Here is a 27113-nt window from a genome sequence, read left to right as displayed (position 1 = left end):
GCGTTCACGCTAGTCACCCAAAGTAGACTAGCGCCTCGCTTGAAGCACACCTGCCGTCTCTAATTCTCAGCTCACGAGCAGCACCTCGAACTTTCAGACTCCGACCAGCTCGACATCACGCCGCCAAAATGTCCGCCAACTCGCTGAACAAGATCGCGCCCAACAGCCCCTCGAGGCAGAACCCCTCTGAGATCGAGACCAGCATCGCCAGCGCAAGTTCACCCGTCAATTGCACACTGACGACCACGGCTAACATTTGTGATAGGCGTTGACTGACCTCGAGAACAACGTCCCCGACCTGAAGGCTTCTCTGCGCCCTCTCCAGTTCGTCTCTGCTCGCGAGGTATGAAAACCCGAACACCACGATGCGCTCTCGAGCGTCGCCTACACACACCCTATAACTGAAGAGGCGGTGGGCACTGGGCAGCAACATCATGCTGACACCAGGATTCTTAGATCGAGGTTGGCCACGGACGCAAGGCTATTGTCATCTTCGTCCCTGTCCCCCTTCTGTCCGGATGGCACAAGGCCCAGCAGCGGTATGTTGTGCTCTCGAATCGATGCAATTCGCATACTAACGGTCCTCAGTCTCACCCGTGAGCTCGAGAAGAAGTTCTCCGACCGCCACGTTCTGATCGTTGCTTCCCGCCGCATCCTTCCCCGCCCCAAGCGCTCCAACCGCTCGCGCACCACCCAGACCCAGAAGCGTCCCCAATCCCGGACTCTCACCGCTGTCCACGACGCCATCCTGACCGACCTCGTCTACCCTGTCGAGATTGTTGGCAAGCGTCTCCGTACCCGCGAGGACGGCAGCAAGATCCTCAAGGTTGTCCTTGACGAGAAGGAGCGCGGCGGTGTTGACTACAGGCTCGACACCTACAGCGAGGTCTACAAGCGCCTCACTGGCAAGGGCGTCAACTTCGAGTTCCCCCAGAGCCAGCAGACCGACTACTAGATCTAAGCGGTTCGTTGGGTTTGGTCGATCTCGTTAAATCTTCATGGGTCAGGAGTACGGCAGGGCTTCGGTTATGCGTCATGTACCGGCATCAAAAAGGAATGAGAATGAGATGACATGAGCCTGTATTAGGCACCCCTTCAAGATACCATTTGCAATTGATTTCTTTTACTGTCCGTGATGGCCTTCTTTGCCCTGACCATGGTACTATCTACTGCCTGTCCAGCTCAGGGTAATGCCTGAACACACCCATGCTGAATGGCTTCCGTCTCTCGCTCCCAAGGTACTCCTTGATCCCCTTAGTCTCCTTGACAACATCATAGAAGGCTCCGAACAAGGTCGGGTAGTCCTTCTTCCTCGCTGCTATTTCCTTTGGGAATGCAAACTCCAGTCCACTCAGCACATGCCAGACAGTAGTATCAGCATAGCTTAGAGTATCCCCAACGAGAAACTTGCCCTGTCCCTGCGCCTCGTTGCCCTTGAGCACGCGCTCGAAGAAGCCCAGAAACTTGGGAATGCGGTTATCGCGGAAGTCTGTCGCCTTCTTCACCGACTCGTCCTTCTGATCCTCGTAGTATTTCGCAACCGCGATGGGGTGGTGCGTGTCGTGGGCTTCATTGTTGAGGTCCAGCGCTGTGAGCGTGTGCGAGAGGATCCACGCTTTCTCTGCCTCGTCTGCGCCGCTGAGACCGAGCTTATCACCGAGGTAGGCGAGGATGGAGGGGGTCTGATAGATCAGCAGCGCGGCGCCGTTCTTGCCCTCGCCGGGGATGCGCAGGGCGGGTGGGGCGAAGGTGGGTGGGTTACCGTCGGAGCCTGTGGACGATTGGTCCGTGAGGGAGCTGATGACTTTCATGCCTGCATGTGTTGTTAGTTATACAGGCATATGATGCGATGGAAGCGCAAGGTGTGTACCATCTTCCGACTCATTGGCGACGTCCTTGTAGGAGACGCCGGCTGCTTCGAACGCCAGGCGGATGAACTCTCCACGTCCTGGGATACCGGGCCAGTACAGCAACTCGTATGGAGGCTGGGTGCGCGCCTTCTTGTTCGCGGACATGGCGGTAGTGTAGTGTCGAAGCGCAATTGGGCTTTGGGTATGGTGTATAGAGAGCTGTAGGAAGCTACGGGGGCTAAGGAGAGGTCGAAAGGTGGTGCGAAGCATGCAGTCGCGATGGCGGCGTTGTCAGTCCACTATAACGAGGGAAATAGAACACCATGTCAGGTTGACGTGCCATTGCCGCTCGGCGTGCTCTATGCAGCGTGTTTGGCGTCATTGTGGGGTTGTGGTTGGACTGCGAGATCGTAGATGCTGACATCAGATGCGGAATTGCGCCGAGACCGAGCAATGCGAGGACATCAGATGCAAGCCAACCCGCCAGCTGGCTTGAAGTTGTCGTAGTCACTTCACAGCAACACCAATCTGGTCACTGTGATGGCATCAATTGGCTGTTCTGTTTGTCGCTGCTGATGTCTCGCTACCTAGGTGCAGGCTCTCGGAACAGGTTCCGAAAATTGGGGGAGCTCAGCCTTCGTACAGCAGCGGCTGAGCAGGAGGGAGGCACAGGCGAACATTTACCAAGCGATTTACATACTGAACTTGTGGGTCAATTGGATTACAGTTTCGGCTCATGAACCGTACTCACTTGTTGTGCGATACCGATCGTTGGGAACGTTCATATTGCCTATCTCTCCCCTGTTTGCGCTGACAGAATGCTACCTGATAGTTAATGAGGGCACCAGTAATGGTTCTACGAGCTCCATAACAATCTCCCATTATCATGCCATCGGGCTGTGTGCTGTCAATAATGTTTCGTGTTACAGAAGGGGGCAGAAGGCGATACGCTCGCCTGTGCCCCCAATGGCCCACCGCAGCAGCTCTCATGCACGAAGAGAGCTGCGCCATGTTGCGAGGAACGAAACGTTTGCTACAAATCTACCAACACCACAGATACAAATCTTGAGGAGATTCTAGGCGCGCCACGTCTCTGCTTATCCAAATCTGTGTCTCGGTTTCAGTCCCGTTAGATCGCAACTTCCAGGAGGAATAGCCTGGAGACGTGATCGGCCGCCCTACACCGTTCAGGTCTAGACTTCCCGCCCGGACCCTCTTCCACGCCCGCTAAGTTCATCACCCAGGAGTGCTGCCTTCAGCTCATCCTACCCGCACCGAACCACGGTTGGACAATCTGTTGTTCGCCATAACAATCTCGCCACTATGTCGAGCTACAATGAATACGATCGACTCATTCATCAGATGCAATCATTTCGCGCGTCTGATGAGGCCAGAGAGCAGTTTGTTACAGTACGTGTCGCTGAGTCGCGTGTGCGGCCGCGCGACAAACACTAATCAATCAATAGGAAATTCTAGCAAAGTATCGCGAATTGTCCGAAGAGCACGCCAACTTGAAGAATGACTATTTGAGTGAAAGAGATATCAGGAGGAATTATCAGAGGACTGTGGATGAGAAGCAGGCTTTGGTGGGAGATTACACACGTCAGCTGGTGCGTTACTCGCTGTTATGTCAGCCTTGCCAATTCGCATGCTGACTTTGGCTACAGGAAGCAAGTTCATTTGTGTTGGCACTAATTGATGGGGATGGAGCTATCGTAAGTCTTTGCGAGTCCCTGAAGTTCATTATTGTCCTGTGGCGACTTTATCTCGATCCCGGCCCACATATGGTTGGCAACATGTACAGGATATGGCGACACAGACATACAGCCGAAAGAAGTGATTGCTGATTTTGAACATGCAGTTTCAAGATGCTTTACTCCAAGCCGCTGGTGCTGATGGAGGTTCAGAAGCTGCTTCCCTCCTGTATCATGCAATTCGCGACCATGTTGCTTCGTTGTACAACAGCTCAGGCAGCTGGCCCATTATGGTTCAGGTCTATCTAAGTCTCGATAAGCTTGCACAGAAGTTGGCGTCGGTTGGCCTTCTTCGGTCGCCTCAGGATCTACGAGCTTTTGCGCAGCGCTTCAGCGTCAATCAGCCCTTATTTAGTATAATCGACGTCGGTCACGGAAAAGAAAGAGCCGATCACAAAATTAAGGGTATTGCGTCTCTTCTCATCAAACTGACTGATACTAATGACGCCCTGCAGAAATGCTTCGTACCTTTAGCGACAATCCCACCTGCCGTCACATCGTCTTCGGTGGTTGCCACGACGCAGGATACCTACTAAACCTCGAACACTTCAAACACGATACCGCCAAATCCAGTCGCATCACACTTCTGGAGACCACACCTGCCTACCGCGGCTTCGCGGATTTAGCCAACTTCAAGCGTACTCGTTTCGACGACGTCTTCAAGAGCGAGCCCCTCCCTGACTACCAGCCTCCAGTGAATGGCTTCGGTCAATTTTCTGTACAGTCGCCAGTACAGGCACCAGTACAACCACTCCCACGTTCAGTCACGAACAACACCAACACATCATCACCTACGTTCACTCCGAGAGCTTCCGTCGCGTCTCCCTCACCCAGCGTAACCCCGGTCTCAGCTGCTGCGCCTGGCGAGTCGAATGGCGACTCTTCCTGGGGTAAGAAACTCATCCTGTATCGATTTCGTTAGAAGCATTGCTAACAAGTGACCAGCCACCGTTGGCAAAGCCGGTGCTCCTGAAAACGGCAGCATTTCGATCGCACCTACTACGGCCGCTACTAAGAAAAACACTAAGAAGAAATACGCTTATTACAACAAAGCTGGTCAGAGATTGGATGAGCCACTGCCACCGAAAGATCCTGCTGCCGCAGCTTCGCTCGAAGCACGCATGAAGAAAGTCGGCAAGAAGATGTGTAATCATTGGTAAGCTGCCACTTTGGAGTGCTGAGACTACGACGAGCAACTTCCAGTGCTTCACTGTTGCTACTGAGACCCGACTAATATACCGTGCAGGCATCTTGGCGGCTACTGCGAGAATGGCAAATTCTGCAATTTCCAACACGAGCCGAAGCTTACACCCGCTGAGCTGAACGCCTTGCGCTACAAGACGCGTAGCTTGGCTTGCAAGAACAAAGGCTGCGAGAACATTGACTGCTGTAAGTACACATGTGGAAGAGGCCCTCACGCGACGATGACTCTCAGCCTTGTCGTATCATGGATCTGCGGTAATGCTAACATTACGGCTTCAGATCTGGGTCATCAATGTGCTCTTGAGCGCGACCATGGATATTGTTCATTCCCCGAGAACTGTAAGTACCGTCAACGTTGAAATATACTGGAGTTTTGCTGATTTCTTGTTTCTCCACAGGCCACCTTCGTGCTACGCATGGCATGGACAAGGTCAAATACGTCAGGTACGACAAGGACGACAATGCAGATTACGCTCCCTAGTTGAGTGAGATGAACGAGGATCGTGGCCCAAGGTGTCAGATCAGTCGAAAGTCATGTCGACCACGGAAGTCTCGCGGCGGCCATGTTGTCTAGATAGTATAAAATTGCTAATCATATTCTCTTGTCTTCGTCAAGCTACTTCCCATTAACTCACTGTTCTACGTGAATCATCTCTTGCAAAGAGAGTCAAGTCGTCCTGTGGTATGTCTACTACCAACCTAATGAAGGCTCGCGAGAGCGACCTACGAAGCGATCTCGGCCGAACATAGGCGACTAGAAGATTAGACCCTTGGTTTTCCCCACACTCCACACGAAGACCACGCGAAAGCCAGAAACTGACGAGGCGGATAATATGACGGGACAAGCAATGCTGGTGAATATTGTCCTGCGGCCTTATTCAAGCCGCGGCAGCTGAATTCGGCAGTACGGTAGGGGACTCTTCTAACGTAATCCCTCCACAAAGACACGGGATAGGACCGACTTCTTAGTGAAAATAGTTCATTACGCCTGCATTTCAAGGTCCTTTATTCACTGAGTATCTTGTCACCCCAAAACGCTTTTCCCAACATGCCGTTCTTGTACTCCGACACGCAACCAAAGATCCTCATTGCAGGGGCCGGTATCGGCGGACTGACCACCGCGCTAGCACTCCATGCCGCGGGCTTCAGCGACGTTCAGATCTTTGAGACAGCATCAACGCTCACCACACTCGGCGTCGGCATCAATGTTCAACCTTCTGCAGTTCTGATTCTGCGGAATCTGGGTCTGCTCGAGGCCCTGGAAAAGACTGGCATCAAAACGGCAGAGCTGAACTTCTACAATCGTCATGGAGATCCTATTCTGAGCGAGCCAAGAGGAATGAATGCAGGTTACGAAGTGCCTCAATTCTCAATTCATCGTGGAGAGTTCCAGATGTTGCTTCTGAGCGCTGTGAAAGAACGCCTTGGCAACGATGCTCTACATCTGAACCATGCGCTGGCGTCGTTTGATCAAAATGACGAAAGCATCACAGCGCGCTTCGCGCATCGAAGGGATGGTGCCCCAGTAGACGAGTCAAGCGTAACAGGCGATATCTTGATCGCTGCCGATGGCATCAATTCCGCAGCAAGAAGGCTTCTTTACCCCGGCGAAGGCCCACCACGCTTTTCAGGACGCATGCTCTGGCGCGGGTGCATCGAGCGCGACCAGTACCTCACAGGCGCGAGCATGGTGTGGGCAGGTCACGCCGATCAAAAGTTCATCGCATACCCCATCAGCGCACGAGCAGCCGCCAAAGGCAAAAGTTTAGTCAACTGGATTGCAGAGCTACGCACACGCGACAAGGACGACACAGACCTCACACCGCCCAAAACCGACTGGACCAAAGCCGTCAAGAAAGACATTTTCGCAGGGCCCTTCGAGACATGGAGATGTGGCGGCCTTGAAATGAAGGATCTGATCGACAACACAGAGAAAGTCTTCGAATTCCCCATGTCAGATCGCGACCCTGTAGAAGCCTGGTCCTTCGGCCGTCTTACTCTCATGGGCGACGCAGCACACGCCATGTACCCCATCGGTTCAAACGGCGCATCCCAAGCCATCATCGACGCGGAAACGCTCGCTAAACATCTCTCCAGCAACACTTCTGACATTGCAGCCGCGCTGAAGGCATACGAGCAGGAGAGGTTACCGCCCACCGCTAAGATTGTCATGGCGAATCGTGCGAACGGGCCGGATCATGTTTTGCAGCTGGCTGAGGAGAGGGCGCCCGATGGGTTTAAGAATGTGTATGATGTTATTCCTAAGGATGAGCTGGAGGAGATTGGTAGGGTGTATAAGAAGGTTGCAGGATTTGAGATGGAGAGTGTTAATGTGAAGGCGAGGGAGACCGAGGGGGTGCACAGGGAGAAGGGGCTGAAGAGTCCTGCGGATTGGATACAGTGATAGATTTATCAAACGTGTAGCCATAGTATGGCCTGTTGAAGACGTGTATTCTGTATATCTTTGACAAGTGTCAACCCGAGTTCCTTCAATACTTGCACCCCAACTTGTCCAGGCACGTGCTGGGCAGCGATGACGTTCACGCTAGTCTAGTGCGAAGAGCAGCTTCCAACCTTGGAACCGAAAGGAGATGGAACGCTACCCCTACCAACCTCCTCACTTTGGTATCATTAACATTCGTTCATCATTACTTCGTTATTGCTTGCTAAAAACATCTAGTAAACTATCTATGAGCCCTAATGCCGGTGGCAGCGCCATCGCGGCTGTACCAAGGCCCCAAATCTCTTGTTCAGGGCGGTGCACCCCTTCAGCGGTGCCGTCCAAGAGCCAACCCTACCATGATCATGCGCATCACTTTCTCGGCGCCGTCTTCGACCAATACCTCAGTCTGGACGATTGCCTGTTCCAGGGTTACTGGCCCCCTGAGGATGCTCGTGAAGGCTTTGATGCCTGCACCATAACAGCCGTCTGCTCCTTCCCCGATGGTACCAGCTAGTGCAACCACCTGCGCCCCGTTCCGCTTTGCGCGACGAGCAATCTCTGTCGTCATCTGTCTTCGTCAGCGTTCTGATGGAGAAGCAACGATAAAGGATACCTACCTTTCCGTTTGGTGACTGGAAATCCAAAGCGCCCTCCGCCGTAATCACGAAATCCCACTGATTCTCGAAAACCCGGTCGAATTCAAAGTACTCGTTGATGGCTTCGGCGCGGGCACGCAATGTAGCGCCGAGCAACATCAAACCTGCTCCGAGACCTCCACTGGCACCGCTACCCGGGGTCTGAGAGATGTCCTCTCCAAGCGTCGACTGAGCAACCTGCGCCAGCCTTTCAAGCGATGTCGCGAGCATCTCGACCTGAGCAGGCGTAGCTCCCTTCTGCGGCCCATACACTCGCGCGACTCCTTTGGAACCACAGAGCACATTCTTGATGTTGCATACGGCCTCTATCTGGACCTTCTCGACTAAATCAACGTTAAAACTGGGTTCGAAGTGAGACGTGGGTGGCTTACCAGCATTCTTTTGTAGTCGAGGATGCGCATCAGCCCAGCAAATGCTGGCTAGGCGTGCTAACGATCGACCACCGCCGGCCTTGGGTAACTCCTCGCCATCTTCATCAAGTAACCGGACACCGAGCGCCTGGAGCATTCCAGCTCCTCCGTCTGAGGTTCCCGAATCTCCACAGCCAATGATGATCTTTGTGGACCCTGCATCAAGCGCTCTCTTGATAAGCTGTCCCACCCCATAAGTAGTGGTGATCGTTGGGTCGCGTTCATCTTTCGGGACCAAGCGGAGGCCTGCCGCTGCCGCCATGTCCAAAACAGCCGTCTTCTTGTCCTTGCCAATAAAACCAAGGTGCGATTCGACCGCCGATCCAGTAGGGCCGGTGACTGGCACGTCGACGATAGATCCGCCATGGGCCGCTACCAAGGCACGAGCAAACCCTTCTCCACCGTCATGCAGAGGAAGTTTGCGCAGGATAACGGAACTGCGATCGAGCACCTTCCGGATGCCTTCCTCAATCGCATCAGCTACGTGTTCTGGGCCCAGACTCTCTTTAAACCCTGACGGTGCCACGAGGATCCTCAGTGGATGTCCGCCCAGAATGTCTGACGTTGGAGTGGGTAGCACCGCCGATGCCGAGTGCGTGAGGTCGTCTGCTTGCTGTTGCGGCAAGTCGAATGTCTTCAACGAAAGGAGTCGCGTGATCTGCGGTGCGAGTGCTGTCGTTGCGGCTGGAGCAGTGTGGGCACATGGCTCCTTGCTCACTGACACACTGGCAAGCATGTTTGATTCGAAGAGAGTAAAGCTGAGTAGATGATCACGAATAATGCTAATGAGACAGGATGTTGATCGAATGATGTCGAAATCGAAAAGCGAACGTGAGAACGTGGTAATGTAGAGCGAGCGTGCGTCAATCAATATGCCTGATTGGATACCGTCATCATATGGACCTACGACGTCCTTATATCTTGGTCCCAGACTCTGCTCGTCTGGAGTTGCACGCTCTCGCGATAGACCTATGCGACATAGCCCGTAGAGCTATTTCCGGTGCATCACTTGGAAACGCCACCTGAGGTGTTACTTCCAGCCTCAAAACCACGGCATCAACGTCATTGAAGCTGCAAGTACACACACATTCATGAAACATGAATGCCGCACTTCCTAGCTCATGGTATCGTGGCATAGCCGGAAATGACGACTACTATAACACAGCCCTGCTAGCATTCGTACTACCAAGTGTATAGCTCTAAGTCATGGTTGGCTTTTCTTGATATCTTGATTAGTATTAATCCCGCATACCCAAAGTTCTTGACTGACCCACTTTGTTCTTGAGGTCTCGATTTCGGCCAATCGCGGCGATTGCACAAGGCTTCACCAAGCGGTCTAGCGAATAACCAAGCTGTACCTGCTTGGCAAGAAGAACCGAGCACAGCCAGGTAGCTGACGTCTACAAAGAAGGCTGCTGTCGTTGATCAGTCTCCACCGGGAAAAAGCTTACGATCTCGTGGCAGTAGCCGCAACCTCGTCATTGGCTATAGGGGACCTGAGATGTGGTGGCTACCGTGCGCCCACGCGACAGTTTTCTATTCTTGATTAGACCCTCGACAAGGGTCTCACCGTAGCCTTATCAACCTGAAGCTGGGCATCTCGAAGCCATCTTTCTTGGACCATGGCATTCACGCTACACCGGTGATACTGTACTTTGAGGTCATTTGGCAGTATAGTGCTTTTGGTACGGTGAACAGCCTCCTCTTGGTGAGCGCCTCTTTGACACTGCCTCAATTGGTGAGATTTGGCAAGAAGGTCTCGATACTATATGCAGGCGATCTGCCCCTGTAACAAAAAAAGGTACCACTCATCATCACAGTCGCTATCATCACTCTTTGGATTTATCATTCGTTCAAACTCAACGCTCGTTACTTACCATGAACTTCAAAGATAGGTTACTTGGTCGATCTTCCCGAGACGACGGGAGCGCACGCGACTCCTTGGCACTGCCGAGATTTTCGTTCGAAGGGGACGGTCGTTGGCTACTTAGCACGCAGCGTCTGTTCCTGCAGTGGGAGCAAGAAGAGTCAGGGTACGAGGCTGGCCGCGAGAACATGGAGGAGGGCCTTCGTAAAGGCGAAGAAATCATTGTAGGTCTCTTGGGTGTCTCATGGCACTGCCACTGACGTGACGTGTAGATCACCTGGGACGGCCCGAACGACCCTAGCAACCCTCTCAACTGGAACAGCAAACGCAAATGGGTAGCTACCATACTTGTGTCGCTGTTCACGTTCATATCGCCATTCTCGTCGACTATGGTAACACCTGTGTTGCCGGACATTGGGGATGACTTTGATATATCGGAAGGCTTTATGCACCAACTGGTCATGACCATATTCCTTCTTGGCTACGCTCAAGGGCCATTTGTACTTGCGCCACTAAGCGAGATCTTCGGGCGCGTTACGGTCTTACAGTATGCCAATCTAGTGTACCTGCTTTTCAACACTTGCTGCGGGTTTGCGCAGACCAAGGAGCAGATGCTTGCTTTTCGGTTTCTTAGCGGTTTAGGCGGAGCTGCACCCCAAGCTGTACGTCGAACCGTTGCACATTCATTGCAAGTCTCACATCATTGATATACATGACTGACGGAAGATAGTTGTGTAACGGCGTCCTTGCTGACACCTGGTCAAAAGAAGAACGTGGAAAAGGCCAGGCCATATACGGCATCCTGACATGGCTGGCACCCTGCGTGGCACCAATCGTCGGCGCATATATATCCACAGGCGCGAATTGGCGCTGGATCTTCTTCGCTACATCCATCTTCACCGTCCTCGTTCAGCTCACTGCACTCTTCTTCCTACGTGAGACGTTTGCACCCGCCATCCTCGGCAAAAAAGCAAAAGCTGTCAGGAAAGCCATGAAGGGTATCCGGAACGATGTGGTTGTGCGGACTGAGTTTGAAACAGGAGATCGCATGAGCAAGATACTGAGGAAGAGGTTAATCCTGCCGTTCATCATGATGTTCACCCATCCCGCGACCCAGGCACCCTCGATCTATCGCGCCTTTCTGTACGGTGTCATGTACTTGATGCTTTCGACGTTCCCGATGGTGTTTGAGGAGGTGTATGATATGGATACGGGGCCTGCGTCGCTCAATTACTTGTCGCTTTGCTTGGGCTTCATGATCGGCTTGCAGATCTCGCATCCGCTTATCGATCGGGTACGTCTATTACGCTCACCTTCCTGATCTTGATGTACAGCGCTGACTTAAGACTAGCTGTATGAACGGATGAAGGCTTACTACAAGCTCACAGAAGGGGTTCCGGAGTTCCGTGTTCCGCCTATGATCATAGCAGGCATCCTCTGCCCCATTGGTCTTTTTATCTATGGTTGGAGGTCAGTCTACTCCACACCTCTCACTATCATTATACTAATCGTACACAGCGCACACAACGCCGTTCACTTCATCGTCCCCAATATCGGTGCCGTCATTATAGCAATCGGCCTTATAATCGGGTTTCAATGCTCTCAAGCCTACACAACCGACGCGTACGAAGCCAATTACGCCGCCTCTGCAGCGAGCGTAGGAGCGTTCATGAGAACTATGTGCGGCTTCAGCTTTCCGCTTTTCGCGCCCAAGATGTACGAGACATTGGGGTTGGGATGGGGAAACAGCTTGTTAGCATTCTTGACTTTGGCAGTGGGGTTAGTAGGGCCTGTGGGACTATGGTTCTATGGGGCTCAGCTAAGGAAGATGAGCTGGAGGGGCTTGGGATAGATCACGGTATGCATGTAGAAGAAAGTTATGTTTTGAGGAATGTATTTGTTGCAACCAAAGTATGACCACGTGAGGAGGTATCCGCAGCACCGGAACACCAAGACACCTACCCCACGAACAACCCAGGAGGTCCTTAGACAGCGCCCGAACATGAAGCCCAGACTCAAAGCAGAATCCAACAGGCCACAACACCCCCTCTAGTCACTCCAGAAGGCCAATCGTACTGGATCCGTCCTATACCTCGCCATCAATGACGACACCCAGATTAGCGGTGCCGCACTGACTGGTATAGTCTCCAACTCTTTCTTCAAGGTCAATATTCTTGCTCCCTCCCGCGGGCCAAGAACCTATGACCACCTCACTCGTCATCAGAGGCATAAGCCTCAGCTATTTCCATCTCGGCCTCCACCGACTCCGCGTTGTGGTACCAGGTCAACCTCTCAACGTCGCCGCGCAATTTTGTGTTCTCAGCCTGAAGATCTTCGTTATCGTCAAGAACCTTCTTCATCTGGTCCTTGACCTCTGTAGTACTGCCCATGAAGAGACCATCTTTGACCTCCTCATATGTGAGCACCCCATCCTTGAAAGCCTTGTTTTTCGAAAGTAGGTTCCACCTTACTCGGAAGTTGTGGCACAGCTTCTGCGATTGTTCCTTCTCCTTTTTGGCGGTTCTCAGCTCCTTTGCAGATGCTAGCATCTCGTTGTCTCTCTTGACCAGGATCTTCTTCCACTCTTCTTTTACATCCTCTCTCAGCCCCTTGTTCTCTTCCTCGTATTGCTCAATTCGATATTTCAACGCCTTGATTTCCGAACTTGCTTGCGAGTTCTTCAAGTCATCAAACTCCTGCTGGCGCTCACGTTTGTGCTCCGCGATCTTCGCGGCGATGACCTTGCCTCGCGAATCGATGGCTTCCTTGAGTTCATCTTTCGCCTTCTGCTCATCCCGTTCTAGATCATCAATCTTGATCTTGAGCTCGACGACTTTGAGGGTGTATCTCTCTTTCTCGGCCTGGACTTCCTTCTTCAATGAGTCGTTGTCATTCTTTAATGAGTCGTTGTCCTTCTTCAGCGCTCCAATCTGCGTTGAAGACGCTGCATCGATGATTGCGGGCTGACCGTGACTCAGAGCCTGGATGCGTGTATCGAGGTTTTGGCATTTGGTCTCCTTAGCCGCGACGTCGTTTTCGAGAGAGACGATGCGCTGTTGCAGAACTGTGATGGTTTGACTGTTGTGCGTCGCGCCCGATTCAAGCTGCTGTATCTTCTGATCACGGCGGTCGATCTCTTGGATGCCTTCTTGATGATATCGGTTGATTAGAATCGCCTGGCTGTCATTTTGGTCGTGTAATTTCTTGATAGACTGGTCTTTCTGCGTCAAGTCCGCCTGATACTGCACGATCGTTGCAGCTGGCGTCCCGTTGTTGCTTCCTACTGCCTGGAGATTTTGCAACTGACTGTACACCGCCTCGCCCTTAGACTTGGCTTCAGTAGTCGCGCTGATGGCCTCATCGCGCTCCTGGGTGATGAGCATGACTTTGTTATTCAATGTCTGCACATTGACGTTCAATTTATGAACCTGGTCTCGGAGATCCCTCTCCACAGTGGAAGTAGACGGGGGGTTGATCGCGGGGTTCCTCGCCGACATGCCCAAGACCTGCTGTGAGGCAAGTTTCAGCTTCTTCTCCAGTCCCGCGGACTTTTGGTCTGCCTGAACCAGGGCGTTTCGCAGGTCTGGGTCTCCCAGACAGTTAGCCGTGTTGATGTTTGCCTTCAGTGTGGTCATTTCACTGTTGTGCTTCGCTTTCAGGGCATCGGCGTTGGTGCGATGTTCTCTGCGCAACCTGTCACGCTCCCCGTTCCAGCGCCGTTCGTCGTCTACACCCTGGGTCTTCTTCTGAGCCTGAACTAGCGAAGTCTCGTTCTTGGCTTCGTTGAGCGCCTGCTCTAGGGCAACGACCTTGGTGCGCAGAGGCCGTAGCTCAATGAGCTCAGCCTCTTTCTCTTCGTGCAGCTGGGCGGACTCCTTGACAGCCTCGCCAACGTTGTCAGTGTTGATCATTTTTCGAAGGTTTGTGATTTCTTGTTGCTTGTCTTGAAGCAACTCGTCGAAGGTCCGTACGACTCCAGAAACGTACTGACTGCGCAGTCGGGTCATGATGGTCTCTTTGAGGTCCCTGATCTCCGTTCTTTGGGCCTTGTTGTCCAGTTCCAGGTATTCTAGGCGCTGTTTGTCCGCGATTAGAGTGCTCAGTCTAGCCTCTAACCTGATATTGAGTGTCTTTTGGTCAATTTCGCCTTCGCCAGCTTCAAGGACACCGAGACCTTGAAGTATCGCATCTCGCCCGGGCAGAAGCTTAGCTGACCGCTCAGCCTTGTCGCATCTATGAAGCAGGGTCGCTCGCTCGGCCAGTGCCTTCTCTGCAATTTCCGCGCGGCTTCGCTTCATTGTCTCGTAGGCCACTTGCTTACTCTTCAGCTGTCCTGATAGTCTGATTACCCTTGGCTCACGGTACCACATGAGCGCGATTGCGGCAATAGAGATCATCAGTAAGACGAGGAGGATGGCCGAGAACGCTCTCCATGGGAACCATGTTGCTGAGGTAGACACTGTCGCGGGCATTTGTGTGGTGACTGGAGGGTACGCTTCAGCCTCAGGAGTACTCGGGCTCAGAGTGGCGTCGGGAGTGTAGAGTATCGTCGTGTATGGGGTTGCCGGATCGATGGGGTAGTGTGTCCATTTGGTGAGCCAGTGGTGGTCTACGGAGGTGGACACAGACGTGAGATGTTCAGTCACTGTGGCGAAAATGGTCTTTGGGACCGTGGCTGTTGTGGTGGTGGTGCGCGTCGCAGTTTCTGTTTGGATGATGGTCTTGTAGACCTCATCGGTCAAGGTCTTCGGCTCCGGAAAGAAGGTGGCCGTTTCGGTGACTGTGGTTGCGTTCGCGGCGCCGGCGGGGAGGAACTGCCGTTTTTCGGGTGCGGAATTAGAGTGTGTGACTGGCAGAAGATATGTTTTTATGAGGAGGGACAAGCCGAGCCAGCCGAGACCTTCGTAAGGTGCGACGTCCGACATTGCGTGATGTTTGCTTTGTCGAGCTGGAGTGTCAATTGCAAATAAAACTGGTGTTCGCTAAATTTGTGGTGTAGCGAGTGTTTTGGAGTCAGAGTTTTCGGTCGCAAGGTGGTTGTCAAGGCGATGTCGCACAAGCTGTGTGGGGGGTGTAAAGCGTTTGCAGATGACGTCCAACAAAGGTGCGATTCGTCAGTCCAGTGACAAAGCGCATTAATCTACAAAAGTGAAGGTGACTTCGAACGTAACAATGATGACACTGTGTAACGATAGATGTAGATGCTGGGGTGACGGACAATGAGGAGGCCAACGCACACCAAAGGAAAGGAAGGGCGGCCAACCGGTCGCAACGAGCGCGAAGATGTCTCAGCAGTGTCTCTCGGTGACCATCGATTATCCCAAAGCTCCCAGAACGAGGAAAAGCTTTTCGCTGTTGAGCTTGAAACATATCTTGCGCGCATCGTTAGAGCACAGTGAAAGACAAGTCTAAAGAAGTCCATGCTCGTCCCCATATTCAAGCTTGCACGTGTTTATCGTCGTCTTCTGCAACTCACGTCCACTCATCACTGCAGATAGTATGTGAGTTGTGAAATGCAAAGCCATGACATTGGAAATCGCCTGTAACGACATCACGCCAAGGGGACCGCTGCCGAGTAAGGAGCGCGCACCAGTTTGAGCTTATTCCAATTATTCCAACTCTTGCGCAGCGCTGTATTTTGATGCATCGAAGTGAAAGGCAGGATGGAAATGGCTACCTCTTGTGTGAGAATGCAGTAGAAGACGTCGCCAATAGCCAAGGGGATCTCCTTCTCAGTGTTTCCCGCTAGGCCCGCTACGGGCAAGCGCTGAAATGCCGCCGCCTGTGCCCGCCTCGCGAACGGCATGCTGAACACCACACTGAAGATGGCAGCGGTACAGCACACAGCATCCTACAGCACGATAAGCATCACGCGTAGTGGTTGTTCTACAGATGGTAGCTATTCAGCCGTGATGAAGGTGTGTTTCCCGGCTCCCACCTGAACATGGATCGGCACCTCCTCAGCCTCTACACCGCCTGAACAGCTTCCCTTCGTGCCTCAACTTCCTGGTCGCACAGCTCAATCGACTCGTACGATATTTCTTCTGCCCCAGGAGCACTGATCACAAAATCTTATCCCATTGACATGGTCATTGGGCTTGAGTATCCAGTTTGCAGCCCAGATCGCAAATGGGTTTCCTAATTTGGGCATCTTAACCCGCCCACAAAAGATGCTCCACTACGGCACACGTGCCCGCTTCGAACAAAATTCAGAAGTCTCAGCTATTACACCGGAAGCACGGGTCTCTGGGACCCTTGATCTGGGGTAGATGAGACCTTGTCGCCGTTTTACTCCACTTCGGTCTGGTATATCCACGCAGCACCCAACAGGCTGCAATGGAGGAGACTTTTGCATAGTTCCAGCTGACTGCTTATCTTAAAGGCGACTTGTCCCCATCTTTCGAAGAGCCGCCTGCCTAAAAGAACGTCGGATCCGCTGTAGTCTTCCGCATACCCGAGCATCAGGATTGTGCTAAACCGTGGGCACGCGACCGCGGCTAATTCCGTCGCCTGTATCACTACCTGTCTCTGTACTCTTTCTCTCTACTCTCCATGTTACTGCGACATACGTACTTCAACATGTCACCAACAGCATCAGCAACCGCTGCCGTACCCACATTGACGCAAAGTGGAGCACGAGTCGCTCTACAAGCCGCGGAGCAGCATGCGATCGAAGTCGGTGTTCCGATGTAAGAGTTCCCCTCCCAGACGCATTGAATGCAGCAGGATGGGACCAACCATGCTAACAACAACAGGAGCATCGCCGTAGTTGACGCGCACACACACCTTTTAGCCTTCACGCGCATGGACTCGGCGAAAATAACGTCCATCAACACCGCCATGGACATGGCCTTCACTGCCGCTGGCAATCGCATCCCGACCTCCGCATACCAAGAAACACCCTGGCCAGGCAGCGCAACCTCGGGCATTGGCAACACAATCATGGGACGCTTCACTACGCTGGGCGGTGGTGTACCTATCCTGTCAGCAGCGGGCGACATACTCGGGGCTATAGGCTGCTCGACGGGCACAAGCATGCAAGACGAGGCTGCAGCAAAGGCCGGCAGAGACGCCGTACTGGACGTCATCAAGAAAGAGAAAGAAGCCGAGGAGACGAGACTACACGAGGAGAGGCAAGCAGTGCTGACACTATGGAAAGAGAAGGAAGAAGAAGTAGGAAACTTGAGAGAGGAGCTCGAAGGCATGGATAGAGGAAGCAAGAGGATGAGGTTCGACGGCGGAAGGAGTGGAAGTGTCAGCGTTGCTGGCAGTCTGATGGGACGACGAGCGAGTACACAAGCAGGACTAGCACCAGATACCCCGCCAGAAGATGGCGAGCTGCTTCCGAGTTTTGTGGGGGAGGTGTCGGTGGGGCGTTATTGAGCGATTTATACCTCTTACGTTAGCGTTCTGAGTATCAGGTTCGTGAACTAAGCATGGCGTTCATGGTGGTAGTTTGGGCGAAAAGAGGCGTTGGTACAAGGGAGGTTTTTTGTTTGGTAATGATGAACGAACACTGTTTGGTCTACTGTATGGTCATGGTATGTGGGAAGATGTATGGCTTATGGTTGTCTGCATATGCGCAAGTCATTCCAGGAGTGATCGAGCGGGGCAGCCTTTCCACTTTTGATGAAAGGTGTGGTGGAGCTCAACATGTGCGTCGGCGTTGTCGGCAACATGTCGACCAAACGTCATAGAACCATGATCGCCCGTTTGGTTCTAGGAAGAACTTGGGGACTGTGGCGTAAGGAAGCATGATTTGCTGGTGCTCTACTCGGGATGGTGAGCATCGGCAGAGGTGCATGCCAGTATGTATCTGAATCGGAAGTCATCTGAACAGGAATATCTCTCTGGCTGACATCTTATTCACCTCCAACAAATGATCCAGTACCGTATATTCACTGCCAACCCTCTACGATGCCGGCATATTTGAGTTCGGGGAAAGATTCACGCACGGCAAACCTATACGCATAATATCGTCTTCCACGCCCGGCAAGATCTTTGTACACCGGCATTCTTCACGCCCGACAATGTCTATTCACGCCCGACAATGTCTATTCAACGGCAATTCCATTACTACCGGCAGAGGTATTCAGCACCGGCAAACGTCTTCACGCCCGGCATCTTTACCATACCGTCACTTTCTTTCCGCATCGGCACTTTCTTCTCATACCGGCACTTTGATGACCCCTCATTCAGGCCCGGCAAATTGTTCCAGCACCGGCAGGTGTAATCAATCCCGACAGAACTGATTCAACCGCGGCAAGTGCATTCAGCACCGACGACCGTACCCAGTATTAGGAAGTGCTTTTAACACCGGCAAACTCATACAGCATCGGCAAGTGCATTCAACCACGGCAGGTCGATTCAACCACGGCAGACTGATTCAACTCCGGCAGACTGATTCAACCACGGCAGGCCGATTCAACCACGGCGGGCTGATTCAACTCCGGCAAGCGCGTTCAGCTCCGGCAACTTACTTCACCCCCGGCGAATGCTGGCATCATTCTTATACCGAATTATCACGCCTTGGGCTAAGTAAAGCTAAGTAACAGCATGAGCACATATGGAGCAGACGACGATGAAAGCGGAAAGCAATACAACCGAGGATATCCTACAACCACACACCCTTACTCACCCAGTCCTTCAGCGCATCACAAGGCAACGATTGAACGAACATGAACGAGCTTCTTCTGTGCTTCACCATCTAGGCGATGTTTGCGTGCAGAACCCACAATCACCGTCGCCAAGAAGAGATAATAATCCACGGAGCGCGACGCAGACTTCGTCCCGATACAATCTGAGCATAGTGGCACGCAATGAATCTGATAGGTCGTACACGTCGCAAAGCAAGCGTCTCTCGTCGTGATCTCCTACACCAATTTGTGTGACTATAGAGCTGATCGAGCTTGCTTTCGGCAAACTGTATTTGTACGTGGGAACGACATGCACGCGCGACATGCCGGGCGGGTTCGAGCTTCTTTCTCATCCCCAAGAACCGCCCACACGCCGAGGGCAATTTCCTAGGAACTCGTGGGGACATTGCCCGTCGCGCTACGAACATATAGAGAAATAGCCTGCGTGCGTTTGCGCGATGCTGAGTTCATTTTCGGCTGGAGGAGGCGGCGGTAGTAGGACCTTTGCGTAAGGAACTGTTCACATTCACTATCTTCTCGTTGGCAATGCGATGAATAAATCACCAAAAGCTACGTCGATGCGATACAATTGTCGCATTCCATATTCTTCGGGTCTTCTCAAGGTCCTCAAGTTTTGCCTGGAAACGGCAGACTCACAGCGACTTACGCAATCTCAACACCACACGGGAACGATATCGGGCTGAATACTTGTTACAGCCCGTCTTCGATTGCGCAGTCGTCGCTCGTCACCCAACTTACGTACCCCCATGCACCGCCATGGTCGGGAAGCCCTTCTCGAGGAAACAACCAACGGGCGCAGTCGAGGCACCCCGCGCAATGAACCACCGGCGCGCCTCAATTGTCAAGCAAAAGTCCAGCCACCTCTAGACCACGCGCGATCGCCATGCCAAATCACCGACTACATCGCCGAAGCCAACGGTATCAGTATCCCCACCCCGATTCACGAAATAACGATGTGCAAGTGACGACAGTTTTTGATCCCTGTACCGAGTGGGCGACCCAGTTTACCGATGGGCAGCGGGCCAGTGTTGGGCCAGGCGAAGCCAAGCTGGGGGGAAGCCGACACCCGGCCTGCGCGCGCGCAAAAGGCCCCATGTCGCAAGTCCGTCAGCGTTGTAGCATTGCAGCGTTGCTCGTGCGACGCATGGTGTTGAACATGATTGTTTCTTCGTTTTGGTTTCAATGGTTTGTAAAATGCGCGACCTGGTTTTCGGGCGACGCCAGTCTCCTGACAAACCACACTTTGAAGCGACAGGCAAACTCTATCGCCACAGCTCCTGAGCGCCAGATGCCATGGCGCGAGCCACTCGATACTTAGTTGAACGTTCTTTGTTACAAGGGGGCTGGGGGCAGCTATTGGGATTTGGGGGCACACACTGCCTTCTGTGGTTGAGTGACGAAGCGGCGCGGCAGTCTGGCAAAGCCGCCCAAGAACGCGCCACGCCCCCTTGGCAGGCACAGAACACGAAGTGTGCCTGAGCCCTGAGTGCTTACGGGGTCATCTCCGCAGCCGCCCGGGTTCGTGCTGGCTCGCGTCTGTCACCTTCTTTCTTTGGCTGCCGTGCGCTCGCTCAGCTCGTGTTCAGGTACGAGGCGTGTCAAAGAAGCGAAGATCGCTGGCGGATTATATTGTTAGTAGTCGTGTTAAGAGTGATCGTCGCAGGGTGGGAGTGATAGGCAAATGTTCGTTCAGCGTTGTCACATGGGCAAAACAGAAAGGCAAGGGCTTCGGGTCATGAATTCGTGGATCTGTAATTTGGCAACAGAGTAAAGAGGCGCTCCCCTAAAAAATGAGCAGGGAAAATAAAGAGGTTTGGTACCGTAAGATACAGAAGAAAAGAATATGTTTCCAACCAGCGCGAAAGCACGCGTCGCGAGTTTGATCTCCAAGCCGCCCTGTCATCTACAGTAGAAGAATTGTAACCCCCATACACCCTCATGACGTGTGTTGTGACTTGCTTATGCAAGGTCGCAGCACCAGATACCCTCGTGGTTAGCACAACCAATCTTGGTGTACTGGTCGGAGGTGAGGATCTCAGCGTGGCCGGTCTGACCCTCGTAGTTCCAGCCCTTGGACGCGCTGCCGCAGACATCCTCAAGACCGGGCAGGCTGGGGATCTCGCAGAGCCATCCACCGTAGAAGACGTGGTCGAAGGACTCCATGTCGGGCTTGCCGGGGGCAAGAACCTGGCCGTAAGTGCCGGGGTTAAGCTTGTGCTTCATGACACCGTTGCCCTCAACAACGACGTTCATGGCGTTGGACTCGAGCTTGGAGTCGCACTCGAGAGACTTCATGCCGAGCTTGGCACGCGCCTCCTCGACAATGCCCATGTATCCACCGCTGGAAGGAGCGGGAGCGGGAGCAGCGGGGGTGGTGGTTGGCTTGGGAGCCTCGCTGGTGGGAGCAGGGGGAGGAGGAGCGTCGTAGGTGGTGGGCTTCTGGGGAGCGGGCTGGTAGACCATGGTGGTGGTGGGCTTGGGCGCCTCGCTGGTGGGCGCAGGGGGAGGGGGAGGAGCGTAGACGGCAGTGCTGGTGGGCTTGACGGGAGCGTAGGCGGGCATGGTGTTCTTGGCCGGGGCCTCGTACGCAGCGCTGACGGAAGAGCTGGTAGGCTTGGGGATCTCGTAGCCCTCGGTGACGTAGACAGTCTTTACGACAGTCTCAACGACGACGTGGACGTTCTTGACGTGCTTGTGCTGGCTGCCGTAACCACCGTAGGAGGGAGCGGCGAGCGCAGAGCCAGCCAGAATGGCGGCGGAGAAGGCGGTCGAGTAGCGCATGTTGATTGATTTCGTGTTGGTTGATTTAGTAAAGGATAGGAGCTGGACTTGAGTTGACAGGTAAGGTTCGACGGTCGAATTGTTTTTTGGTTACAGATGCGAAGTGAGCGTGTTTGTGCCGAAGGGCGGTAGAGAACGTGGTGTCAAAGATTGACTGTGTAGAGAGTGAATGACTGGATGTCGAACCTGGAAGTCGCAGACCTGGGGTAGTAGAGGAAGGCAGAGGGGATAAACTACATTTATACAACTTGACGCTAAGCAGGAAACGGGCGTTGTGCAGCTGACATGGGCCAGGAAATTAAACGCGAGCGCCATCACATTTCCGCCCACGGCCCCGTCCTCCGCAGATTTACCTGTGCCTGGAGCTAGAGGCTCTCAAGCGCAATCCTCGTCCCAACCAAGCCCTTGGTAGACCGCTTGCATCCTTTCATTTCGTCTCTTGCTCAGTGACAGTCACCGTAGGCCAGGTTTTGGAGTCTGCAGCCCTACGTATTCGCATTGGTTGCTGTCGGATCGCATGTAATGAATGTCTCGGTAGTTATATCCCTTCCAAACCCTTTGTGCTTCACTGCGATTGTGCGCGGCAATCAATAAAGCTTTGTTTGTCTATCCGTCGTTGATTGTCGTGCACTCTGGCGCTTCGACTCGGATTTCGTTGGTACGGTCCAGATGTGACAAGCGTCAGGGGTAAACACAGACGATCATTGGGCTTGCGCAAGGGACAGCTCATCAAACGCCCACTTCGGAAAATTAAGCGGAGAGCTAAGTCGAGAGCGGCAAAACGTAAAGATATCTCGAAGTGCGCCGCTGTCCCATTGGCTGTTATAATCGTTCGGACCAGGTACGGTTTCAGATGTTTTTCTTAGCCCAGGGTACAGCTTGGTCTGACCCGGCTCTGTGAGAAACCTCTTGTGAAAGGTAGTCCGAATAGTTGCACAACTACAGTCCGCCTTAGTTTCAGCTCTTGTGCCACAGCATCTGCTGGCCCTTTCGCTCGTATCGCACATGGCGAGCGATTCACGCGTCCGTGCGACGTCCATCGCTGTCCGAGGGAAGAGTCGAGACTCTAGAAGGCCGTTCGCAGAGTGGAGCCGCCGAAGGATTTCTACTCGGACGGGAGAGGTCATCGTGAAACAGCGAATCGTGGGATATTTGGAGATCCCGTTTCTATCGCGCCGCCCAACAAGGTAGAAGTAGAGGGGAAGCCTGACTGCCGCCCGTTGTCGCAACATCCTTCCGCCGTTGCAGGCGATCGTGTGGATGTGACGATAACTGCCAGAGTCAGTGGCGCTTCATGACACTCGACTTGGCTCCACCTTCAGTGTCACCATCTGCCATCGATCTTCCGCGTGGACGGTCGCCACGTGTTAGCGCACTGGTACACCTGGGCAGCGACGAGATCTCGTCTCTTGACGTGGATCCGGTACACCGCATGGTCAGCGACCCTCCAAGGACTGTGCCCGAGCCGCCCACCAGGTAATCAGCCAGCAGCCGAGATCAAAATTCAACGTCATCTCTCGACCCAAGCACGCGACACAGCTAGGATGTCGTAAAATTAATGGTAGTGATAATGAGGGGTTGTAGCAAGGTGACCCAGCACTGTTTAATCTTCGACCCGTTGCGGCACCAGATTGTTTCTTTCAACCTCATCTCACTCAAGATGAAGCACCGAAGGCCTGCCGTGCCTCAGGCCTCGCGATTAAGTGAAACGTCGATTTTGGTCTGGACGCGCTCGCCGTTTGTCATGATGTGTCGCCGTGTGCTGGCGGCAAGCAGCCGTCTTGCGTGGCCACCGTGCAATTTCGCGGAGGCGGCTCAGGTTTGTCTTCGTTGAATACTGCCGCAGACCCACAGCATCAACGGCGTTTGGTATACCCGGCCCGTCATCAAGTTTTGAGGTGCATGTGGGTGGCTGTCGCCCCGCTGTCGGCTGTACTCCGAGTACGGTACGTGGTTTCTTTTCGGCTTTCGACTGCATGCTAGTCGAACTCTTCATCCACACACTTTTTAGCCCAGTCGCAACGCGCCCTCCGTCGCCGCGCCTGATAGGGCCAGCCCTGCAAGGTGTTCTCTCGCGCGTATGCACGATGCTGACGCATGCGCTGTTGATCGTCGAACTCCTTCGTGCCTGAAACGTGGAGGTCGGCAATCTTCCTATCTGCTATCGATTAGATAGCTGGCCGACGTGGCGCGAGCGTGCTGACGACCTGGACGTCAGCAGAACTCGCTGCTCTAGGTCACCGGGACGTCGTCGTGGCTCCTGTCAACCCGGCTGTTGAAGAAGATCCTTCATCCCGGTGTGCCGGACTAACCGTCAGGTACCATCGCGCCGATTTTCACATGCAGCCCGTAGCACCGGCGGAGAACTGCCTCAACCGCGAAAATCCTGCAGTAGCGCGAACGAAACACGTGTGAGCCACGAAAACCTCTGCCTGCCAACTGTCTCGGCCGGTTAGTCTTCCAGCAGACACGTCGGCGGTCCGGTGTCTCTCCCTGGATGGCGGTCACGACGTCATCTGACAGCTCATGCAGCTTGCTGTACTTTTCCACCCAGCTGGCACAAACATCAGGATTTAGCGAGCAAATCCAAAAGCACTACGGTCAGATAAGGCAGAAGCAAAGTGACATGTCACCTAAACAGGATGAAGTCATGGGAAGACGGGAGATCACTTCTTGCCTCCCGAACTCAAAAACGTAGGCGATGCCTGATCCAGATGGCGGCTTGGCGGCAATCATAAAGAACGTCCACGGAGGCCTTCACACCTTGCTCGGGTGACGAATGAAATTGAACCTGGCACGCCGCCATGTCGAGCGCGAAACACTGGGCGTTCTCATGTTGAGCGTCGTATGCCGCTTCACATACACGCGTTCACATATTCCCAGCCTGAGTCTTCACGCAGTCTGCTTCTTCTTCCATGCGGGTGGATTGGGTGCTCGATCGATCAATCGTCATCTTACTCCATGATCCTACACTAAGACGTTCTAGCCTATGCGACTTCACTACTAGCTTTCGGCTTCACCACGTCGCTGTCTGCTTATTAGCCGTTCACCGATTGGTGCGCATCCGCCGTGCCTTGCATTCCCATAGACTATTCCAAGCTCCACCCGCATTCATCTAGATGACTGCGTCTCTGTGAGTATGCTAGATAACAAAAAGCGCCACTGATGGCTGTTATTCGTGTGAGTATAGCCACGCTACATTCTGATTGACCCTCGCGAAGGGCGTACCTTGGAGTGGAGTAGCTATTCGCAGCAACAAAGCCTTGGAAGTGTAGACCAAGGCACCTATCTTTCAGGATCGGCTAAAGAAAAAGCAACGACCGAAACTGTGTTCCATCCGAGCCTAGACAGTTCCTTACATCATATTCAGGGCGCTGAGGTATGCGCCGCCCAATTAGGCAATCCGACCAACCAGAACCCATACCCCCGTCTCCACAGACAGCGCTGAAAACACCTCTGCGGGACGAAAAATCTGCAGTTACCGCCGGATGACTCGGAGACGCTTTGTTCTGCCCTGAATGTATCAGTGTATGATTGGTGTGCCTGGCAGGCCTGTTGGGCCTTGGCGGCTCATACTTGTTCGGTAACGGATGTAGGTATGATAAAGAGCTGGACTACGCCGTGGGCCCACTTTGAATTCCCATGTGTTTAAAGTCGACGTTCACCCTCTTTTGTTCTTGATCTACACACACTCCTTGTCACATCACAGTCAAGCTTCGACAGCTTTATCACATTCTTTCCAAACTTCCCTCTCTTGTTCAATTGACGGTCTGGACCTCCACTCATTCATCACTCCATCAACAACACACAGTCTCTATAAAGAAACTTCGCCACACTCCCTTGTGTCGCCAACAAAGAACATCTTCAAACAACACCGTTACAGACCCTCTCAATCAACAACATGCTTTCCAAATTCACCTTCGCCATCGCGGCACTCCAGGCTAGTCTTGCCCTTGCTGGCAACGCCATCATCGCCAACCGCTGCAGCTACGATATCTGGGTCTGGTCGATCTCTACCGGACACGGTGTGCCCACAGCGGTCCGCATCCCTTCGCGTACCACCCACAGCGAGCCCTACATTGGTACCAGCACTTCCATGAAGGTCAGCAAGACCGAGAACCTCCTCGCTGGCCACCACACGCAATTCGAGTACTCCATCGCCGCGGGTCAGCTCTGGTACGACATCTCTTTCGTCGACTGCGCCAATGGCGAGTCTGCGTCCAACTGCCCTGGCCACGACGAGGGCCTCGCCATGGATGCCAGCGACGATAGCTGCGGCAAGATCGACTGCGAAGCTGGAACATACTGCCCTTCGCAGATCTACTACGTCGACCAGCCTCTGCAGAAGCTTAAGATCGCCGAGCCCGTCTTCATGTGCCCCAAGACCCTGGGCACCAGCCCCGACCTGTACATGAAGGTCTGCTCTGGCGAGGAACAGATCAAGAGAAGCGTTGCTGGACGCATGCAGATCAACGGCGAGGCTTAGATAGCCCTGGTGCCGCGCACTTTACGATTACTTCTCCAGCTCTTTTTATGATTACTTCTTACGTTCTTTATACATAAACTAGGGATGGGATATGGGATATACCTTGGGTTACGATTTGGTTACGACTTTGGATGATTCAATGAAACACGTTACGCTTCTACGAAGTCTTGGTTGACACATTTGCTCTGTGTATTGTTTATCGTGATGATTGCGATGGCGGTATATCTTGACGTCGGCTCTGTATCGTTCGTCGTGGTAACGGGCGCTTACTGATACCAGGGCTGTGCCTGTCGCATTCGTGGCGGGGACGCGTCGCACGATACGAGTTGCACATTTGATTTTGGCCGAGTTGTGCCAGGTGGTGCGCTCCGGGGCTGCTGCCAGGGCATGGCCATGGGGATAAGCGAGTCCGTTAGCGCGAAGACCACGTCATGCATTTTCGTGCCCAACTTCATCTCAGCCCCCATTATGGTGATGTTTCATCGAGTGAGTATGGATGCAGAGAAACGCACGATACAGTGTTAGCTTTGGGGAGGAGTAGATGGTTCGAGTCTAGATCTCCTGTACGCGCCAACCGGGTGACAGAGCCGCGCGTCAGGGGCGCAGAGGAAGACGAATACCGATGCGCTTCACCAGATACTCTTCAACTCGGTCTTGTCATCGAACTTCGAAACATTACCCGATACTGCGGTACCTGATGCCTGTTACGACTCGACTGAGCTTAGTCGACGACCGCAGATCAGTCTCCAGTTACCCCACATCTGCACCGAACGAACAAATCTACCCCGAACCTTTGTCCTCTAAAACGCCCCTTACCATTCGGGCTAGCAGTAACGCTCAACATGGCTGGTGGCTGCATTCGCTCGACATGTATATGATTAGTAGTATCAGCAGACGGGGCAACTTGCATCCGCGGGCAGATAATCAGTCTCGTTGCGAGCCTACTGAAGCGATGGTGGAGTGGGGAAGCTGTTGCGAGAGGGGTTGCCGCGGCTACATCGACCTG

The 27113-nt window shown here is 53.3% G+C and overlaps 10 protein-coding genes across 10 annotated transcripts; 6 read left to right on the top strand and 4 right to left on the bottom strand.

Annotated features, from left to right (window-relative positions):
* Positions 1–128: 128 nt before the first annotated feature.
* Positions 129–955, top strand: CRP15 (40S ribosomal protein S7; the record flags this gene model as incomplete). The annotated part of the gene is made up of 4 exons (XM_049396547.1): positions 129–212; positions 266–343; positions 457–539; positions 589–955. 4 exons carry the CDS (start codon positions 129–131, stop codon positions 953–955), a joined length of 612 nt encoding a protein of 203 aa, XP_049257895.1.
* A 211-nt stretch (positions 956–1166) lies between these two features.
* J4E88_002888 (uncharacterized protein) lies at positions 1167–2015 on the bottom strand (the record flags this gene model as incomplete). The annotated part of the gene is made up of 2 exons (XM_049396546.1): positions 1167–1813; positions 1871–2015. The coding sequence occupies 2 exons, from the start codon at positions 2013–2015 to the stop codon at positions 1167–1169; spliced, it is 792 nt and encodes a 263-aa protein (XP_049257894.1).
* Positions 2016–3173: 1158 nt separating this feature from the next.
* Positions 3174–5288, top strand: J4E88_002887 (uncharacterized protein; the record flags this gene model as incomplete). The annotated part of the gene is made up of 9 exons (XM_049396545.1): positions 3174–3260; positions 3317–3460; positions 3518–3565; positions 3712–4009; positions 4060–4494; positions 4550–4760; positions 4851–4993; positions 5087–5146; positions 5206–5288. 9 exons carry the CDS (start codon positions 3174–3176, stop codon positions 5286–5288), a joined length of 1509 nt encoding a protein of 502 aa, XP_049257893.1.
* A 567-nt stretch (positions 5289–5855) lies between these two features.
* J4E88_002886 (uncharacterized protein) lies at positions 5856–7211 on the top strand (the record flags this gene model as incomplete). The annotated part of the gene is made up of 1 exon (XM_049396544.1): positions 5856–7211. One exon carries the CDS (start codon positions 5856–5858, stop codon positions 7209–7211), a length of 1356 nt encoding a protein of 451 aa, XP_049257892.1.
* A 364-nt stretch (positions 7212–7575) lies between these two features.
* On the bottom strand, positions 7576–9052 carry J4E88_002885 (uncharacterized protein; the record flags this gene model as incomplete). Its single annotated transcript, XM_049396543.1, has 2 exons — positions 7576–7818; positions 7868–9052. 2 exons carry the CDS (start codon positions 9050–9052, stop codon positions 7576–7578), a joined length of 1428 nt encoding a protein of 475 aa, XP_049257891.1.
* Positions 9053–10194: 1142 nt separating this feature from the next.
* J4E88_002884 (uncharacterized protein) lies at positions 10195–12035 on the top strand (the record flags this gene model as incomplete). Its single annotated transcript, XM_049396542.1, has 5 exons — positions 10195–10407; positions 10456–10845; positions 10914–11477; positions 11535–11653; positions 11702–12035. The coding sequence occupies 5 exons, from the start codon at positions 10195–10197 to the stop codon at positions 12033–12035; spliced, it is 1620 nt and encodes a 539-aa protein (XP_049257890.1).
* Positions 12036–12393: 358 nt separating this feature from the next.
* Positions 12394–15108, bottom strand: J4E88_002883 (uncharacterized protein; the record flags this gene model as incomplete). Its single annotated transcript, XM_049396541.1, has 1 exon — positions 12394–15108. The coding sequence occupies one exon, from the start codon at positions 15106–15108 to the stop codon at positions 12394–12396; it is 2715 nt and encodes a 904-aa protein (XP_049257889.1).
* A 1654-nt stretch (positions 15109–16762) lies between these two features.
* Positions 16763–17566, top strand: J4E88_002882 (uncharacterized protein; the record flags this gene model as incomplete). Its single annotated transcript, XM_049396540.1, has 2 exons — positions 16763–16872; positions 16939–17566. The coding sequence occupies 2 exons, from the start codon at positions 16763–16765 to the stop codon at positions 17564–17566; spliced, it is 738 nt and encodes a 245-aa protein (XP_049257888.1).
* Positions 17567–20799: 3233 nt separating this feature from the next.
* On the bottom strand, positions 20800–21621 carry J4E88_002881 (uncharacterized protein; the record flags this gene model as incomplete). The annotated part of the gene is made up of 1 exon (XM_049396539.1): positions 20800–21621. The coding sequence occupies one exon, from the start codon at positions 21619–21621 to the stop codon at positions 20800–20802; it is 822 nt and encodes a 273-aa protein (XP_049257887.1).
* Positions 21622–25522: 3901 nt separating this feature from the next.
* J4E88_002880 (uncharacterized protein) lies at positions 25523–26107 on the top strand (the record flags this gene model as incomplete). Its single annotated transcript, XM_049396538.1, has 1 exon — positions 25523–26107. The coding sequence occupies one exon, from the start codon at positions 25523–25525 to the stop codon at positions 26105–26107; it is 585 nt and encodes a 194-aa protein (XP_049257886.1).
* Positions 26108–27113: the final 1006 nt, after the last annotated feature.

The sequence above is a fragment of the Alternaria novae-zelandiae genome, assembly GCF_023758075.1.
Source record: "Alternaria novae-zelandiae strain BMP 2774 chromosome Unknown scaffold_4, whole genome shotgun sequence".
Classification (NCBI taxonomy): Eukaryota; Fungi; Ascomycota; class Dothideomycetes; order Pleosporales; family Pleosporaceae; genus Alternaria; species Alternaria novae-zelandiae.
Note: the sequence above shows the minus strand (reverse complement) of the source record. Positions and strands in the feature narration are given on the sequence as shown.